A 20855-nucleotide genomic window follows, 5' to 3' on the forward strand; every position below is an offset into this window, starting at 1 on the left:
ATTTAATGAGAAAAGAGACTCCAACCATGATGCATAATTTTATCTGTAAAACCAATTAAAATACATTTTCCAACTCTCAGTAGCCATGCCATCTTGTTTATGGAACATAAAATTGTTCATTACTTTGAAAGGATTACTACAATTCAGTTCTAAACAACAGCACATGCATGTATGTAATATCATATTTCAAGCAAAAGTTACTATTTATTCTGTGCACAAAAGTGCAACACCACGCTCATAAAAGCTGCGAGAGTCTTCCTTCGTAGCAATTTCAAAGTCAACAGTGAAGATCAGGTCAGCACGAGTGAAGTTTAGATACACTGGAAGTGTCACCTGTGAAGTGAAACATGCATGTTAGAATGATAAGTAAATATCTGTTTACGGTTTTATCTTAAAGCATGGTGGAAACAGATGGTGGAAATCAAAAGAAATGCTGAAACACAACAACAGGACAGACACAGCATGTTTGGTGAGAATTGATACTGAATTTTGACAGTCCACATTTTCAAACATTCCCCTTTTCTCCAAATTTTTGCAGTACGAATTGTTTCAGACTATGCACAGTGTAATATCCATAAATGAAACAATTTCAGAGCACAATAACTGAATGTTCTAGTTTGACAAACTATAACATTCAATGTGGAAACTGAACACCACCCAAATATAAAAGGATTTAATTAGTGACAGTTCCAGGAAACAATTCATTTAAATAAGTAATCTTTAATACAATGACCTAAACTTTACTTTGGTAGGGCAATAGTCCTTTTCATGGTGCATAATTTTTTGCTGGCAATCTGTGACATGAGAGATCAGGGTAAGTATTTTGCTTTTTTAAAATCTCAAACAATTGAAGGAAAGAGACTTGTAATTTTTTTTGAAATGTCAGAAGTTCCTCAGCAATAAACTTACCACACCCTTCAGACGTGACTCTACATTTTAATATGGAACTAGACAGCAAAAATGCCAACTTTGCCAAAATAGTGTTACACCACACCTCCAAATAACATGCTCCTAACTTTGTTTTAAATCAGGCATCTTCTCTTGCCTGCTCCAGTATTTCACATACTCTTGATATTATGCTGACAGTATATTTTGGGCCAATATCTTACTGAACTCTAACCTACTGTGCAGGTTATATTAAGTAAATGTGTAATTTACTCACCACATTAGCTTTCCTTTCTGCATTGGTCTCCTTAACCCACCGAAGTTGCGTCAGAGGCAGTTCAGTGGATATTGAATTGGACAAAGACAGCTTGTTGTTATGACAAGTGGCACCCTGAAGTGTAAGGCCTAGACAAAGGAAAGGCGATGTTAGCTTTTGTTTGGATCTATCTTTTTAACAAGGCTGCCATTGCATTGCTAGTGTAATTTGCCTTTGATATACAGATAGGTGCAGAAGTGCGTGGAGCCTCAGATTACCATATTAACCTTCAATTCAAAGGTTTTATTTATTGTACACTACTTGCACATAATATGCAATGTATGAAGCCAGTCAAATATTATCTACTAGCCATACAAGTACAGATTGCAGTTTTGCGTAAGTACTTTTTTTGCAGATTGTGTAACTTGCATAAGATTAATAACTTTTAATACAATAGTCCCCTTCGCTCCATGTTGTTGTTGCTCCAAGTGGACAGCAATTGCAATGAGACGGAGACATAGTATCAGCTGGACAATCCAAAGCCAGTTACTGAATCAAAGCTATTAATATTACTAAAACTAAATGATTTTAAACTGCTACCTGTCTTCAACATGAAATGAATTTAAATTCAGGACTACACTAGTAAACCCTCTCAGGCTGAGGCAGAGGAGCGGAATTACATCCTAAAAAGAAATTCCAAATTGAACTGGTGTACACGTTTAAGAAACAGAATTCAGATTTGTGACCCAATTGTGTCTATTTTGAAACATTAGATATAACTTGTTTTATATATTAATCATTGCTGAAAATGACTTGCACTAACCGGTTATACCAAAACTGCAAGCATCCAATACAGCATTCTGGTTATTTGTGACAGTGACTTCGAGTCGAAGTTCTTCCAATGACCAACTGTTTGCCTGAGCCACGTATTGTCTTGTTGCTGTGATATAAGCCTCTGGCACATACAAGCCACCCAAGCAAACGTGGATATTCTGCAACCAATAAAAAAATTGAGATATGGGAAAATATTTTGTTCAGCATAACAAAACACTGGTCTATATTCTTCAGTTACGAGCTCAATTGTTTGTTGGAAAAGACTAGTTCATTCCAGTGGGTGTAGTAAAGTCTTACCTCACCAAATAAAAGTAAAATACTGCGGATGCCAGCAGGCCTGGCAACATCAATGGTCAGAGAACATTACAAGTAGACAAACAGGAAAAACAATTCCTGTTCAAGTCCAATAGGTCATCTTCAGAAGTCAGTGCAGTATGCTGAAGAAAATTTATGTTGGATTTGTAATGTTCTATAGAGACACACACAAACTGCAGGTGGTGGAATCTAAAGTAGGCAAACAGGAGGTTGGAAGAACACTAAGCCAGGCAGCATTAGGTGGAGAAGTCAACATTACGGGTAGAATCCATCTTCAGGACTGCAGTTCTGAAGAAGGGTTATACCTGCAATGTTGACATCTCCACCTCCTGATGCTGCCCGGCTTACTGTGTTCTTCCAACCTCCTGTTTACCTACTTTAGATTCCACCACCTGCAGTTTGTGTGTGTGTCTCTATAGAACATTACAAATCCAACATAAATTTTCTTCAGCATACTGCACTGACTTCTGAAGATGACCCATTGGACTTAAACAGGAATTGTTTTTCTTTCTCCACAGAGGCTGTCAGACTTGGTGAGTTTCTCAGCCATTATTTCTTAATTCACCAAACTTGTCCTTCTGATTCCAAGTTAGAAAGCTAAAAAAAAACAAAATTTTAATTCATTCAGAACTAACTTGTCAGTACACCATTCTACAGTAAACCATCTACCAGTTTAAAAAAAGTAATTTGTAAGATGGGTAACTATTTTATACTGATAAAAGTCAGTGGAATTTGCAAATATCAAGTCAATGATCCACCGAAAGCAGAGATCATGGACAGCATAACACTATATATAAAAAAACAAAGATGACTTGCAAATGATCAAAATGGTTTTGTATGGTTTCATTACTGGAATGTAATTACAAATTTTGTCTTAAGCTAACTGTAGCTGACTTTTAAAATAAGATATTAAAGACATTTAGTTAGCAACTTCTGGCTACAAACTCAAGTATAAAAATATTGCTGCAAATTACCTTTAGTAATACCAGCTAATCTATGCAATTTGTGTTTACATTTTGACAATGCTCGATGTCAGTATTTCTGAAAACAGTACATGTCCCACTGGTGGGATGCAAGTGTCTTCTAGGTGGAACTCAAAAACATTGGCATGCTTGATAATGAAATGCAACCACTGGCTTCTCAATAATGACCAAGATCAATTTTTTGGTTACAATTTAGCAATAAAACATTTTCACTTGAACAACTGCAATTTTTCATGTCCTTAAGATTTACATTCATGTATTAAAATGCATGTTAACAAAAGTACACATTGGAAAATGAGGGGAATTCTTTTTACCATGGGGAGATCAGGTTTTATGACAAAATCGTTAGCAGCATACAGATGCAAAAAGTTGAGATTCACAATTCACAAAAACACAGCAACATTAAAACTTAATTCAGGTTTTATAACAAGAGGCCAATTCATACATAGCCGACCACATCAATTCACAATGAGGTTGACAAATCCCAAATCTGTATATCTTCGACATACTAAAAGAAAAATGGTTGCATTAACAGTTTGACAATATTAAGTGATATACATACATATACACACACACACACCTTGAGTTCCTTAGCTCCACCAGTGGATGCTGCCTGAGATATCTGTTGCAGTTGCTTTATACGTTCACTGAAGTCAGATACCCACTGAATAACCGTCACATCTGCAGGAATTGTATAGCGGACCCAGCTACGAGGCAAGATGCCTTTGAGAGGAGGAAAACAAGATGAACTGTAATCTTTAAATACACAATCAGACGTGCATTTGTTTAGTATTCAGGGCATTCCCAAAGCTGTTGAAGTATTTTGGATGCTAGTTAATGCAGCAGCCAAAATGCACAGTGCAAGGTTTCATAATGACTGGATAATCTAGTCATGCTGATTGAAGGATTAGGATTGGCTACAATGAGAGGATAAAGTGAGGTCTGCAGATGCTGGAGATCAGAGCTGAAAATGTGTTGCTGGAAAAGCGCAGCAGTTCAGGCAGCATCCAGGGAACAGGAGAATCGACGTTTCGGGCATAAGCCCTTTTTCAGGAATGAGAGGATAACAACTCCCATGTTCATCTTTCCAAATAAGGCATGGGATCTTTTACGCTTACTTAGGCGTAGATGGGGCTTTTGTTTAACATTTAGTCTGAAAGATACATGTAACACTCCATCAAATCTTGACTGGCTCTTCAGTCTAAAGCTCTTTGAAATCGTTGGAAATGGCCAAATGTTTGCACATTATTTATGATCAACTATTCAAGTAACTCTGCAGCATGTCCACGACACAAGGTTTGAATTATTTTTATCGAATTTCATACCACTGTTCCAAAGATTACACAATTTTATATGCTGTTTCTACAATATTTCAAATTGTTGAACACTCTTACCTTTTACCATCTCACTGATCAGTGTTCGTAGATAGTTGGTCTGTTTCTTTTTTCCTTCACATACTTGGACTACATCAGCTAGATCTTGGCGAATATCTTGCAATAATTTTGCACCACTCTTAACCTCTCTTTCAAAGAATCTAAACAACGGATCCTAAAAAGACAAACATTTTTATAACGGTTCTTCAATTTGTAATGATTTACAGCTAGTTTCATTATGTTTTGTATTTTGTTTTTCTTCATTCCTGGGTTAAATGCCTTAAAGCTTTGAATTTTTTGCAATGCTGGTCTCCCAGGTATAGGAAGGATGTGAAACTTGAAAGGGTTCAGAAAAGATTTACAAGTATGTTGCCAGGATTGAAGGATGAGCTAAAGTGAGAGGCTGAATAGGCTGGGGCTAATTTCCCCTAGTGTCAGAGGCTGAGGTGTGACCTGATAGAGGTTTATAAAATCATAAGGGGCATGGACAGGGTAAAAGGTGTTTTCCCCAGGGTGGGAGGGCCCAAAACTAGAGGGCATAGATTAATGGTGAAAGAGGAGCGATTTAAAAGGGACCTAAGGGGCAACTTTTTCCATGCAGAGGATGGGGAGTGTATGGAATGAGCGGCCAGAGGAAGTAGTGGAGACTGGTACAATTAAAAGGCATGTGGATGGATATGAATAGCAAGGGTTTAGAGGGATAGATGGGCCAAATGCTGACAAATGGGACAGCATTTAAGATATCAGGCCACACTGACACGTTGGACCGAAGCGTCTGTTTCCATGCTATACACTTCTATGACTATGCTTCATTTCCAGCATTTCCTCCTAATTTGGTTACCAATTTAGTTAAATACTGGCAGGGAAATTTGCTAGAACTGCTGGGAGGCTTTAAACTAGTAAGGTGGGGGGGGCAGAACCCAGGGAGATAGTGAGGAAAGAGATCAATCTGGGACGGGTACAGTTGAGAACAGAAGTGAATCAAACAGTCAGGGCAGGTAGGGACAAGGTAGGACTACTAAATTAAACTGCATATATTTCAATGCAAGGGGCCTAACAGGGAAGGCAGATGAACTCAGAGCATGGTTAGGAACATGGGACTGGGATATCATAGCAATTAAAGAAACATGGCTCCGGGATGGGCAGGACTGGCAGCTGAATGTTCCAGGATGCAAATGCTACAGGAAGGATAGAAAGGGAGGCAAGAGAGGAGGTGGAGTGGCATTTTTGATAAGGGATAGCATTACAGCTGTGCTGAGGGAGGATATTCCCGCTAATACATCCAGGGAAGTTATTTGGGTGGAATTGAGAAATAAGAAAGGGATGATCACTTTATTGGGATTGTATTATAGACCCCCTAATAGTCAGAGGGAAATTGAGAAACAGCTATCTCAGAATAATACGGTAGTTAAGATAGGGGATTTTAACTTTCCAAATATCGACTGGGACTGCCATAGTGTTAAAGGTTTAGATGGAGAGGAATTTCTTAAGTGCGTACAAGACAATTTTCTGATTCAGTATGTGGATGTACCGACTAGAAAAGGTGCAAAACCTGACCTTCTCTTGGGAAATAAGGCAGGGCAGGTGACGGAGGTGTCAGTGGGGGAGCACTTTGGGGCCAGCGACCATAATTCTATTCGTTTTAAAATAGTGATGGAAAAGGATAGACCAGATCTAAAAATTGAGGTTCTAAATTGGAGAAAGGCCAATTTTGACGGTATTAGGCAAGAACATTCGAAAGCTGATTGGAGGCAGACATTCGCAGGTAAAGGGACGGTTGGAAAATGGGAAGTCTTCAGAAATGAGATAACAAGAATCCAGAGAAAGTATCTTCCTGTCAGGGTGAAAGGAAAGGCTGGTAGGTATAGGGAATGCTGGATGACTAAAGAAATTGAGGGTTTGGTTAAGAAAAAGGAAGCATATGTCAGGTATAGACAGGATAGATTGAGTGAATCCTTAGAAGAGTATAAAGGAAGTAGGAGCATACTTAGAGGGAAATCAGGAGGGCAAAAAGGGGACAGGAGATGGCGTTGGCAAATAGAATGAAGGAGAATCAAAAGGGTTTTTACAAATATATTAAGGACAAAAGGGTAACTACAGAGAGAATAGGGCCGCTCAAAGATCAGCAAGGCGGCCTGTGTGTGGAGATGAAGGAGATGGGGGAGATACTAAATGAATATTTTGCATCAGTATTTACTGTGGAAAAGGATATGGAAGATATAGACTGTAGGGAAATAGATAGTGACATCTTGCAAAATGTCCAGATTACAGAGAAGGAAGTGCTGGATGTCTTGAAATGTTTAAAAGGTGGATAAATCCCCTGATCAGGGGATGTATACCTGATCAGGTGTACCCAAGAACTCTCTGGGAAGCTAGAGAAGTGATTGCTGGGCCTCTTACTGAGATATTTGTATCATCGATAGTCACAGGTGAGGTGCCGGAAGACTGGAGGTTGGCAAACATGATGCCGCTGTTTAAGAAGGGCGGTCAGAGTATTGAGTACAAGAGTTGGGAGGTCATGTTGCGGCTGTACAGGACATTGGTTAGGCCACTGTTGGAATATCACATACAATTCTGGCCTCCTTCCTATTGGAAGGATGATGTTGTTAAACTTGAAAGGGTTCAGAAGAGATTTACAAGGATGTTGCCAGGGTTGGAGGATTTGAGCTATAGGGAGAGACTGAACAGGCTGGGGCTGTTTTCCCTGGAGCGTTGGAGGCTGAGGGGTGACCTTATAGAGGTTTACAAAATTATGAGGGGCATGGATAGGATAAATAGACAAAGTCTTTTCCCTGGGATCGGGGAGTCCAGAACGAGAGGGCATAGGTTTAGGGTGAGAGGGGAAGATATGAGAGACACCCAAGGGGCAACTTTTTCACGCAGAGGGTGGTACGTGTATGGAATGAGTTGCCAGAGGATGTGCTGGAGGCTGGTACAATTGCAACATTTAAGAGGCATTTGGATGGGTATATGAATAGGAAGGGTTTGGAGGGATATGGGCCGGGTACTGGCAGGTGGGACTAGATTGGGTTGGGATATCTGGTCGGCATGGACAGGTTGGACCGAAGGGTCTATTTCCATGCTGTGCATCTGTATGACTCTATAGTCCCCAATCCCTCCCCGAACAGGAGAGACTAGGTCAATGAATACAATTAAAGGTCATGATCAATTTTTACCAACAAAAGGAGTCAATGGTTTAAGTAGTGAAGGTAGTAAAAGTGGACACAATCAGATCAGCCATTATCTTAGTTAATAGCACAGGCAGGTACAAATGCCTTATTCATGATCCTATTCATATTCAAAGAAATTGAGAAGGACGGTTAAAAATATAACAGTCATCTGATGTAACTGCTTTGATCAGTTTTGTTACTAGGTTTTGTTACTAGGATGACAACCTGAAAGGCAAGGCTCAAAATAGAATATTTCACATCTCTTACCTTAATATTGTCGACAGTGCGTTTAAGATGGTTGAGTGACTTAGGAATAAGTTGGAGCCAATTGCATGCTGTGGTATGAAGCGTTCGCATCCAAATTGGCCGTCCGTCTGAAGTAGAACCAGTCCGCTGCTTCTTCTCTGTCTCTGCATAAGCTAGATCATCCTCATCCTCCAGCATCTGCATTTTCAGCATTTTGCTGAGCATATCAGTGCCTGAACCAGATAATGGTCAAGGGATCAAAGACTGTCTAACTAAAGACAGTAATTTAAACCAAAGACTGGTAGTTAAAAAAAAAATCAATTTGAAGTAAAAAAGCCTTTTCAAAAAAGGACAACTGGACAAGTACAATAAAAAAAAGGTACTCAGAACCTAGTTCAATAATAAAATTCATAGCGTCTATTAAAAGTAGAACTGTGTAAACTCAGGTTGCTGACAAATCAGACAAATGGTTGAAAATACATCTATTGAACAATGAACTTTGTGTTAATTAATTATGTTGCTAAACAATACATAGGAAAATTTCGCAACCAACGAAAGTACGATTTTGCCAAGCATACCCGCAAATTTGACAAAGGAGATTCAGAAACTGCCCAGTCTTTCATAGATGATGTGATCATTTGTTTTGTGATCAACAGTGAAACGACAGCACCTGCTGAGACATCTGTCCAAACGTTATGGCAATCCAATTATAGGAAGGATATTATTAGGCTGGAGAGGGGTCAGAAATAATTCACTGGAGCATAGCTGTTTAAGGGGTGAACTGATGGAGGCTTATAAAATCATATAGATAAGGTGAATGGCAGGTGACTTTGCCCTTGGGTGGGATATTTTCATACCAGAAACATTTAAGGTGAGAGGAAAGACTGAAAAGAAAAAGAGGCACATTTTTTAAAAACAGAATGGTTTGTGTGGAATGAACCTCCAAAGAGGGTGGTGGATGCATGTACAAATACGCAGTTATACAGCACAGAAACAGACCCTTTGATCCAACTAGTCCATGCCATAATCCCAAACTAAACTAGTCCCACCTGCCTGTGCTTGGCCCATATCCCTCCAAGTATTTCATACTCATGTACTTATCTAAAATAAGTATGGTGCGACATGGTGGTACAGTGGTTAGCACTGCTGCCTCTCAGCGCCAGAGCCCCGGGTTCAATTCCTGCCTCAGGCAACTGTGTGGGGAGTTTGCACGTTCTCCCAGTGTCTGCGTTGGTTTTGCCCGGGTGCTCCGGTTTCCTCCCACAGTCCAAAAATGTGCAGGTGAGATGAATTGGCCATTCTAAATTGCCCGTAGTGTTAGGTGAAGGGGTAAATGTAGGGGAATGGGTCTGGGTGCGTTGCTCTTCGGAGGGTCGGTGTGGACTTGTTGGGCCGAAGGGCCTGTTTTCACACTGCAAGTAATCTAATCTAATCTTTTAAACATTAAAAACAATTTAACTTATGCAACATTACACCAAAATTAATTTTTATAATAAATTGTTCGTGTGGTCTGCTATACCGAATCACTGAAGAGATAAGTAAGGAATATATAATGTGGTAAAGCCGAACATCTATTAAGGAGTTATAAATAAAAATAAGAAAATTCCTTTCCTCCAAGGCTACACTCTTCTCTTAATGGTTCTGAAGAATTATATAATGCAATAAACCGGATTAGTTAAGCAATGAAAACTTGGAATGTTCAAATGACCAGATGTTTATTTTCAGAACATTGTAGTGTTTTGGGGAGGAGGGGTGAAGGGAAGAACCTATAATGGGAACAAAAATGGTATAGAATGTTTTCTTTCTCTCTGTTCCCAGCAAAGGAGGAAACATCTAAAATAAAACTTCTGGGAGAATACCTTAATCAAATAAAATGCAACAGAACAGTTAGCAAAGTGATGGCACTAAACAAGGAAAATAAAATCTCGTTTGAGTGCATCACATGGGAAATTACAACTTGCAACATTTGTTTAAATCCATATTAGTGTATACACTTAAAATGTTTAGTGTATTACCTATAATTTCAGGTGATAGTACTATGAATTTAATTATTTAGAAAGATGAGAAAAGTTCAGTATTTGGAAATTTTAATAGTTACCCTGAGTAGTTAGAAGCACTTTTTCAGCATTGTTCGGTAAACCTAGCCAAGATGGTGTCTGAGCGTCGGGAAGCAGCTCAACCCACTGGATGAACTCCTCTCGTCTGCAGTTTATAAAAAAAAACCATTGGCTAATTAATGTTAAGGGGAGCACTTTTGTCAAAAGATGATTCCATTAACAAACTGCGTTTTGAGCAGTTACTATTTTAAAAGTATCAATTTCGTTTTCTCTCAGGTCAGCATTCTTTAAACATGAAATACAATTTTTCAAAAAAATTGAAGCAATGATTACGTTGAAAGATTTTTTTACCTGATGCCATCTGGCATTAGAATATCCTTATGTCCATCAACCTTACATGCCAACTTAAATTCGCTGTCAAAGCTAGCAGTCGTAAAAAGACGCTCCAAGAAGGAGTTCAACAACCGCTGATCAAATTCGTTATCAATACGCCCACCATATATGGACTGTGCCATCAGGGTTTTCAAAGCTGCCCAAGGAATTTTATCAGGTGAAATATTCTGGCGCCCCTGAAGAAAAGAAGTCAGTCTATATTAAGTTACTGAAGTTGAGAATATTTGTGATTTGTAAATTCATTATTTCACACTCGGTTATTTGCATCCCAAGCCCTTATCTGTCCTAAAAAAGTGGCAAATATTGTACAACATGTAGGCAATACAATAGTTTCTGATATTTGCGTACAACTATTACAAGTGATTATAAATGTTCAGTGAAAATTCAGATTGGTCCCTACACTGAACAGGTTGCTCTAGCATGAGAAGTTTTTAATAAATTGGGTGTTTACTCTAGAATTTAGAAAAATAAGAGTCTCACTGAAATAATCATGAATATAAAGGGGCTTGGCACAGTAGACACTGAGGTGCTGTTTCCACAGTTGGGAATTTAGAAGGAATAAACTTCAGGGTAGGAATTAGTGGACAATCATTTAGGACTGGAAGAAATTGCTTCACCGTCACTTCTTTACCTCAGTGGGTTATAGATGCACTCATCACTGAAAATATTTAAAGCTGAATTAAAAAGAAAGTGGAGTTGAAAACTAAGCTCAGCCATGATCATATTGAGTAAAACACAGTAGACAGTAGGCCATTCAGCCCTTTGTAGCTGTTCCACCATTCAATATGATCATGGTCGATCATCCAACTCAGTACCCACTCTCATTTTCTTCCTATATTCCTTCACCCCTTTAGTCCTAAGAACTACATCTTAATGCCCCTGGAAAAACTTTCAGTTTCTGGCCTCAACCATTTCTGTGGCAGAGAATTTCACAGGTTCACCACACTCTTCATCTCAGTACTAAATGGCCTACTCCATATTCTTAAACTGTCATCACTAAGTTCAGGGAGCATAAATTAGCACAAATATCTTGCCATCAGGAGAGGTTAGAGGATAAAGTGAACCATATTGAAGACAGAATCAAAATGTATATTTAACTGCTCGGCCATCTTTGTTCCCCATTACTACTCCTGCTTCTGACTGTAAGGGACCTACATTTGCCTTCACTTCTTCCTCTTCACATACTTATAGAAGTTTTCACAATCAGTTTGCATAGTTCCCGCAAGCTTGCTCCCATTCTGTTTTCAACCTCTTAAAGCACTTTCTCTTCCTTTGAAATCTAAACTGCTGTCAATCGCCATGTCCACTGCTTTTTTTAAGCCAATTTGCATGCCCCTTCCTTGGATCTAACACTATTCTTAATTTTCATTGTTAGCCATGATCATGCCACCTTTCTCACTTTATTTTATCCCGGACAAGAATGAACAATTGCTGCAGTTATTTTAGGCACTTTTTACATCTGCCATTGCCTACCCACTGTCATTCATTTAAGTAACTTTCCTCAACTTATTATAGCCAGTTTCTGCATCATACGACTGCAGTTTTCTTTATTTAGATTTTGGACCAGAATCAACTATGTCACTGTTCACCTTATGAAAAATTCCATCATATTATAGTTACTCTTCCCTAAGGGCTTTCACAGTTAGAATGCCAACTATCCTTTCCCAGTGCCCAATATCCAGTCTTACATGGCTTGCACTCCAATGGATTCTTCAATACATTAATCCAGAAAATTGTAAAGTAACCCCTATTTTTATTTACATTCACTCAATTTCATGATTATACAAATTATCACCCAAATTGCCTTAGTGACTAAATTTCTTTGCTGAAAGCAATGCAAATTTATGCATGAAAACAGGAAAGCAACATTTTTTTTTGCTGGGTTTGAGAGTCCATGACCATTAATCAGCTTTATAATCCCTCTTACAATTTCACAAGACATTAACTTGTCTGTGAAAGCACTAAAATAATTAGATTTATAGTCTTTTGTCATATCTAGGCAACTAAACTACAATCACTAAGCTTTTAAAAAGTAAAATGGAAGATCACTTAATAGCTATATTGCACTAAAGAATTGAAAAACTAAATAAATTTCAACTAAAAGCAGGTGGTTTCATACGAGACAGCAATACAGATGCAATGAACAAAATGTCAATGCAGACAAGTAGAAATGCTATAAAATATTTTCCCTTCATGATTCAACAAATTGCTGTCTGTATTAAACAAACACTGATATTCCACATAGGACCTGCTTTTGAAAGTAATTGTTCACAAGGAAATGCTAGAAAATCTTAGAAGGTTACATCCATAATTTAAGAGGCTGAAAGAGTTCCCAAATGCTAGCTTAAAAATGTGTTGCTGGAAAAGCGCAGCAGGTCAGGCAGCATCAAAGGAACAGGAGAATCGACATTTCGGGCATAAGCCCTTCTTCAGGAATGAGGAGGGTGTGCCAAGCAGGCTAAGATAAAAGGTAGGGAGGAGGGACTTGGGGGAGGGGCGTTGGGAGTACGATAGGTGGAAGGAGGTTAAGGTGAGGGTGATAGGCCTGAGAGGGGGTGGGGGCGGAGAGGTCGGGAAGATGATTGCGGGTCAAGAAGGCGGTGCTGAGTCTGAGGGTTGGGACTGAGAAAAGGTGGGGGGAGGGGAAATGAGAAAGCTGGAGAAATCTGCACAAGGGATGAATGCAGATTTCTCCAGCTTTCTCATTTCCCCTGCCCCCACCTTTTCTCAGTCCCAACATTCAGACTCAGCACCGCCTTCTTGACCTGCAATCATCTTCCCGACTTCTCCAGCCTATCACCCTCACCTTAACCTCCTTCCACCTACCGTATTCCCAACGCCCCTCCCCCAAGTCCCTCCTCCCTACCTTTTATCTTAGCCTGCTTGGCACACCCTCCTCATTCCTGAAGGGCTTATCCCCGAAACATCGATTCTCCTGTTTTTTTGATGCTGCCTGACCTGCTGCGCTTTTCCAGCAACACATTTTTAAGCTCTGATCTCCAGCATCTGCAGTCCTCACTTTCTCCAGAGTTCCCAAATGACCCAAAGTAACGAATTTGAAATACCTTAGTTGCCTGAACTGTAAAATATCAACCAAAAAGTATCTTTAATTTAAATTATGCAGTAATTATAAAGTTTGCCCCTGAAATGATTCCCTTAACTTGATTTTTGAAGGGCTACACTTTTATCTTGTTTGACAGTGTGGAACAGCCAAATGACCCCTTTCCTACTCAAAGCTTACTTTTACTTCACCCTAGCCTAAAGTTAAACTCATTTGGTGCACTTTTTAGTTACAGTAGTTTTTATTTAAAAACAGCAAGAATTCTAACAAATCTCAAAACTATTTTACTTTGCAACAGATTTAATACTTTCAACAAAAATTTACCTTTGCTGTATCATCCAACCAGGTGTCCACAGTATCACAAGCAGATCTTAAATCAGATTCACCAAACTCATACTTCTTGGACCAGCCCAGAGGAGCATATCGCAGACGTTCTTGTATAATGGCATGGAACCAACCCAGAAGGAAGTACAGGCGTGCACGCTCGTTTGGTGACTAGAATGACATTTGAACTTAAAAATGTTGGTATTTGTAAGCTTGTACAATATTTAAACTCTAACAGTTAACTTGGTCAAGAATCTGGTTTGTGTATCAATTTAAATTTACAAAACAAATCTGCTATCTACAAGCCAGTCTATTTAACTTTGTTGCTGAGGTTCAGGCCAAAATTAACATATATGGGACATTGCATATTCATTAAAGAAAATCAGCTCAGAGTTAGCAATGGGGAAAATCATATTTGAGTTTTTTGATAAGGTAACAAAGGATTGATGTGGTATATGCAGGCTTTCAAAAATATTTGATGAAGTGATACGTAACAGGCATATTGCAACTTTTCCTGACTAATATTAATAAACACAACTGCCAAGTTTACAGGTTACAAATATATTGTGAACTGCATGGAGGATAGTGTGAAACTTCAAAGTTTTGGAAAGAATTCAGAGGGATAGGATTTATGACTATTTGGCAAAGCACAGTGTGATTAAAGGCAGTCAGCATGGCTTTGGGAGGGGCAGGTCATGCCTCACAAATCTTATTGAGTTCTTTGAGGTGACAAGACAGGTCGACGAAGGTAGAGTAGTGGATGTGGTGTATATGGACTTCAGCAAGGCATTTGATACGGTTCTCCATGGTAGGCTCATTCATAAAGTCAGGAAGTATGGGATGCAAGGAGATTTGGCTATCTGGATTCAGAATTGGCTGGCTGACAGAAGGCAGAACATCGCTGTCGATGGAAAGCATTCTGTCTGGAGGTCAGTGTTGAGTGGGGTCCCACAGGGCTCTGTTCTTGGGCTTCTGCTCTTTGTAGTTTTTATAAAATGGATGAGGAGGTTGAGGGGTGGGTTAGTAAAATTGCAGGTAACAAAGGTTGGAGGTGTCGTCGATAGTATCGAGGGCTACTGTAGGCTGCAGTGTGACATAGAATGCAGATCTGGGCTGAGAAATGGCAGATGGAGTTCAACCTGGATTAATACGAAATGATGCATTTTGGAAGGTTGAATTCCAACGCTGCAGATAGGATTAAAGACAGGATTCTTGGCAGTGTGGAGAAACAGAGGGATCTGGGTGTGCAAGTCCATGGATCCCTCAAAGTTGCCACTCAAGTGGATAGGGTCGTTAAGAAAGCATATGGTGTTTTGACTTTCATTAACAGGGGGATCGAGTTTAAGAACTGCGAGGTTTTGCTGCAGCTCTACAAGTCCCTGGTGAGACCACACTTGGAATAGTGTCCAGTTCTGGTCGCATTACTATAGGAAAGATAGAGGGTGCAAAGAAGGTTTACCAGGATGCTGCCTGGACTGGAGGGCTTGCCTTATGAAGAAAGGTTGAATAAGCTCAGACTTTTCTCTCTGGAGAGAAGGAGGAAGAGAGGAGATCTGATCGAGGTGTACAAAATAACAAGTGGAATAGATAGAGTCAATAACCAGAGACTTTTCCCCAGGGCAAGATTGGCTGGTACGAGGAGTCATAGTTTGAAGATATTAGGAGGAAGGTATAAAGGAGACGTCAGAGGTAGGTTCTTTACGCAGAAAGTTGGGAATGCACGGAATGCGTTGCCAGCTGTGGTGGTGGAAGCAGAGTCATTGGGGACATTTAAGTGACTGCTGGACATGCACATGGATAGCAGTGAGTTAAGGGGTGCGTAGGTTAAGTTATTATATTTTACATTAGGATTAAACTTCAGCACAACATCGTGGGCCAAAAGGACTGTTCTGTGCTGTACCTTTCTATGTTCTATGTTCAAAAGACACAATGACCATTGGAATAGGTAGAAAAATGGCTGATGAAATGCAATGCAGTGAAATGCAAATTCATTTTGGTACAAGAATAAGAATTTTGGGACTAATCACTGATGATGGCAGCGTATGCTGAATGCTGTTAATAAATCATTAGAGGACTTGATGGGAACAAACTGGTTCCACCAATTTAAGGTGTTTGGCACAATAACCAACAGCATCATGAGGGAAAGCTTTATCCAGCAAGCAAAAATTGGAATGCACTTCCTGAGAATGTAGAGGAGGCAGATCAAACTGGATTTCAAAAATGAATTGGATAATGTGGGTAATGACAGAAAAGTGGGACTAAATGAGTTGCTCTTGCAAACAGCCTGCATGAACAAGTGGCAGCCTCTGCTTTGTGTACTTAAACATTTTGTCTAATGCCTGAAGAAATACAGAATCAACAGTAGACTAAACATGGCAATTTTAGCTCAGGAAAGAAAAAATAAATTGTAGACTGTCAACCAGAATTTTTTGGTTCCTTTCCAAATATTTGTTATGCAATTGGGTGTATTGTGCTGGTACTCAATGTTCCAGAATGACGTTCTCAGGCTACATGGATTGATTTAGGGTATAAATAACCAACACTAAATGGTGTTAGTGAATTAGTACCTGTACAATTATATGCAGGTACACCTCTGAATTCTGCTAAGAAATGACTGTTGTCCTTACCTGTGAAAATGACCACAACAGAACTGGGTGGAATCAGAATGCATGCTTGTGACAACCATTTGGTGCCACTCATACTGGATTGCAAAGGAGAAATTAGACACTTCCAACAACTGCAACAATGTGCACTGTATACTTTTTTGACAGTTAGGAAGATGATGGTACTGCCCAACAAGCCAGACATGGAAATGTCCCAACTTCTGTTCACCATGCAAGGTTCAAAAATACATTCATCTGTATTCCAATTAACAGACTTATAAGTAGCCGTTTGCCCATCCAGCATGGGAAATTCGACACTCTTAATACAAAGTACGCTACCTCTAAGAAAATAATGGGATCAAATCCTTAGTTTGTTCTTACTTTGCACATCCTTGAAACTGGTATACTACTGAAGGTCCTCAGCATATTTGCCTTCACACCAGGTGGTGGCTCAAATACAAATATACGCCCAGCTCGTAACAAGTTCACTGGAACCTGCAAACATTAAAAAGACACTATAACATTGAACATTATTTTGCTCTATAAAGTAGAGGTACCTACAGTGACACTGGAATTTAAAAAATTCATGGTATTGTTTTTAAAGGATTAAATACTAAAATTTGATTTACTATCAGCTCATTCTCCATTTGCCAGTCCACTTTCTTTTGAAAAGAAAATCAAGACGAATTTCAAACTCCTTGATTGATGTTTCTATCAAAAGGACATTACTACAGGACTATCAGTGGGCTGATTTCATACCTCGCAGTTATTACAACATACTAAAAATAGGTTAACTAACCCACTTTCTTAATCAATAGTGTGCAGTGATATAAAAGATGATCATCTTTTGTAAACGGATGAGAAATCACTGCCATTAAACACTACAATGTTGAAATAGGCTGACAGATCTTTTGAATAGTAAAAATAATTAAAGGTTATGGGACAGGGCAGGAAGGTGAACTTGAGGTACAACATCAGCACGATCTTGTTGAATGCATAGCACACGAATGAAAAAAAAAGGATAAAATAGAAGCTGAAGTAGACTTTTTGAAGTTCTAATTGTCAAGATTGGGCATTCGGTTTCATTTTGATTATGAGCAACAGAATTTACAGTTTATTGAAAAGTGACCAAAACATTTGGGCATGTTCAATTGTTTTCACTGCTGTATTGTCCAGAAGATTTGAAGTTTACTAACAGCATAACAAATTTATTGGCAAGTTTAATACTCAGATTAAGTATTACCTTAGGATTGATTTCCATTGTAAGGAAGAGACGGAAATTAGCATGGGGTTGTAAGGAATGCAGCTTTTTCTCCAATTGCATGAGCCAACCAGGGGCTAAATGTACATTTTTCAACATCACCCACCTATTAAAAGAGTGAAAAAAAATTGGTTACAAGTGCCATTTAGAAACAACACGATCAGATAATATGTCATTAATTCCTGGTCAACATCAAGTCCAATGTATTTGATTTATCATATCCACTTACACTTGACTGCAGGGTAAAACTGCACCAGACATGAATATGAAGGCATGACTTCTAAATTAGCAAAACTAGTTTTTGTTTACATATTTCAATGTTTGTGCACTCATGCAATACATAACTTAAAGATAAATTTTAAAATGTGAGTAGTGCTGATGTTGGTAACATCAAGGCAAAGTTTGGGTAATTATGCACTGTACATATTAAATGTTGCCAATAGTATGTATGTCACAAATTCAACTAGTGCAATATACTGGGTAACTTCACTTACCTTCCAGATTTGACAGCAGTATTAATAGCTTTCTCTGCCTGGTTGAAACCCTCTGCAGAACCTATATTACACATTTGTCAAAATAATTAAATAATGAAACGCTGAATGCAAAGTGTCAATGACTAAAAAATTCAATTGTATTTCCATCAGTTATTATTCACGTTGATAGCAGAATTTTTACCAATAGCAATAGATGTAATCTGAGTGTTTTGTTCAGCTGCAAGATCCTCTCCACGTCCACTAGCATCATAGCCAGGCACAGAGCACATAAGCACCGGAGTGTTTGGCTTCACCTAAGGATAACAAGCAAGGTCGATCTCAGTCGACATGGAGAAATAACCTCCACACAAACATACCCATACAGGTGGTCATACAAGTTATTTTGCTACAGACTACAACAGTTAGAAGAGATAAAATAATTCCGAAAAAGTTGAACTTAATATTGATAGCGTGTATTTTGAAAATGACTAAACTAATTATCGAGACATATCAAACTAATTGGAAATGGATAAAACACAATTCTCTTACTTTCTATGGGACTTTAAGTCTAGAACATGACAAAATCCATTATTTGACAGCCTTGAGTCACTGATGTCGATGTGAAAAATAGATAGGAATTTCAACTTGATTTCCTAAGCACTGCTTTTTGTCATTTTTCTAATGATTTGGGTGTGAATATAGGAAATTATGGTTAGTTAAGTTTGCAGTCAACACCAAAATTGGTGGTGTAGTGGACAGGAAAGAAGGTTCACTCAAAGTATAGGACCTTGATCAGATGGGCCAGTAGGCTGAGGAGTGGCAGGTGCAGTATAATTTAGATAAATGTGAGGTGTTGCATTTTAGTAAGGCAGGACTTATACAGTTAATAGTAGAGCTCTGGGAAGCGTCGCTGAACAAAGACCTAGAGCTGCGGGTGTATGGCTGCTTGAAAGTAGAGTTGCAGGCAGCATTTGGCACGCTTGCCTTCATTGGTCAGTGCACTGAGTATAGGAGTCGGGATGTTTTGGTGCAGCTATACAGGAACATTGGTGAGGCCACAATTCAATTCTGGTCTCCTTGCTATAGCAACGTTGTTGTTAAACTTGAAGGGGTTTGGTAAAAAGATTTACAAGTATGTTGCCGGGATTGGAAGGTTTGACCTATAAAGGAGAGGCTGAATAGGCTGGGACTTTTCCCCCCCGGAGCGTCAGAGGCTGAAAGGAGACGTTATACAAGTTTATAAAATCATGAGAGGCATGGATAGGGTAAAAAGAAAAGGTCTTTTTCCAGGAGTAGGGCAGGTCCAAAACTAGAGGGTATAGGCTTAAAGTGTGTGTAGGGGGTGAGTGGGGTTGGAGGTTGAGAAGATTTAAAAGGGACCTACAGGGCAACTTTTTCCACATTGAGAGTGACACATATGGAATGAGTTGCCAAAAGAACCAGTGGATATTGGTACAATTACAACATCTAAAAAGACATCTGGATGGGTATTATGAATAGGAAGGTCTGAGAAGGATATAGGCCAAATGCTGGCAAATGGGATTAGCCCAGTTCAGGATAACTGGTCAACGCAGGCCGAAGAGAGTGTACCTGTGCTGTATTATTATATGACACTTGGAAGCACATTAAAAATGTTCAAACAACTGCCTTTCCAATGTTGTATAATGTTATATCTACTTTCTTTAAATATAAAGGTTGGGGAGGGAAGGAAATACTTTAGAAAATTAGGTTGGAGAAACAATAATGGGAAACCAGGAAATTGGAGAGGAGTTTAATCAAGCCTTCGTATGAGTATTCACAATAGAAGATAGTAGCTTTCCAAAAATACCAAATCGGGGGCAAAGGTGATGGTGGTGGACATAAATACAATAATTATCATTTGAGAAAACATTCATATATTCTAGGAAAACATTGTGCGAAAAGCTGGTAAGTAGCATTCCCTCTAATTTTCTTTCTCCTACGAAAGGTCAACCCAGTGATTGACGTGCTGACACTGACTGTGACACGTGGATCCTTGGAACAGTTGTGCACCTTACAGGGCATGTTGCTTAGTCCTCTAGACCTAGGGGTTGCACCCTTCAGTATTAAAGAAAGTAGCTACAGATGAGAGATAGAGATGCATTGGTCTCCCTCGAATCCTTTAGGTTCTGGAAAAATCCCAATGGATTGCAAAACTGCCAATGTAACTCTAAGTCATATGAAGGTCCAAAAAGGGACAGAAACAGCTAACTATAGGTCAGTTAGCTGAACACCTGTCACAGAAATATCTAGATTATAAAGGATGTAATAGTAGCAATTAGAAATGCAAAATATAGTAAGGCAGAGCCAGCATGGTTTCATGAAGGGAAAATGCCTCCCCAATCTCTTTGGGGTATTAACAAGCAGGATAACCAGTGGATAAGATTTCCAAAATCTGTTTGGTAAAGAACCACACACAAGACTACTTAGTATGATAGAGCCCATGTGTTGGGGTGGTACATTAGCATGGATACAGCACAGGTTCCCTGATAGACGATGGATTTGGGATAAGGCAGGTATTTTCAGGATGGCAACTTGTATCTAGTGGTGTGCCACAGGGATTAATGCTGGAGACAACTTTTTACAATATATTAAAAACTTGG

General features: G+C 39.1%; 1 protein-coding gene across 4 annotated transcripts in view; it reads right to left on the bottom strand.

Moving 5' to 3' along the window:
- Positions 1 to 25: 25 nt before the first annotated feature.
- The window catches only part of dync1h1 (dynein, cytoplasmic 1, heavy chain 1), a 99075-nt gene continuing 78245 nt past the window's right edge, over positions 26 to 20855 (bottom strand). For all 4 annotated transcript variants that reach the window (XM_043697386.2, XM_043697385.2, XM_087989763.1 and 1 more), the window contains 13 exons: positions 18437 to 18548; positions 18256 to 18316; positions 17744 to 17867; positions 16882 to 16995; positions 13898 to 14068; positions 10471 to 10688; positions 10161 to 10264; positions 8084 to 8295; positions 4668 to 4821; positions 3854 to 3996; positions 1965 to 2133; positions 1163 to 1290; positions 26 to 333 (listed from right to left, as the gene is read on the bottom strand). In XM_043697386.2, the coding sequence (XP_043553321.2) occupies positions 205 to 333; positions 1163 to 1290; positions 1965 to 2133; positions 3854 to 3996; positions 4668 to 4821; positions 8084 to 8295; positions 10161 to 10264; positions 10471 to 10688; positions 13898 to 14068; positions 16882 to 16995; positions 17744 to 17867; positions 18256 to 18316; positions 18437 to 18548 (1839 nt within the window). In that variant the 3' untranslated portion in view covers positions 26 to 204. The remainder of the gene's footprint in view (positions 334 to 1162; positions 1291 to 1964; positions 2134 to 3853; positions 3997 to 4667; positions 4822 to 8083; positions 8296 to 10160; positions 10265 to 10470; positions 10689 to 13897; positions 14069 to 16881; positions 16996 to 17743; positions 17868 to 18255; positions 18317 to 18436; positions 18549 to 20855) is intronic.

This window comes from Chiloscyllium plagiosum, unplaced genomic scaffold, assembly GCF_037043375.1.
Source record: "Chiloscyllium plagiosum isolate Xiang-an unplaced genomic scaffold, Cpla_swu_hap1 HiC_scaffold_8, whole genome shotgun sequence".
Taxonomy (NCBI): Eukaryota; Metazoa; Chordata; class Chondrichthyes; order Orectolobiformes; family Hemiscylliidae; genus Chiloscyllium; species Chiloscyllium plagiosum.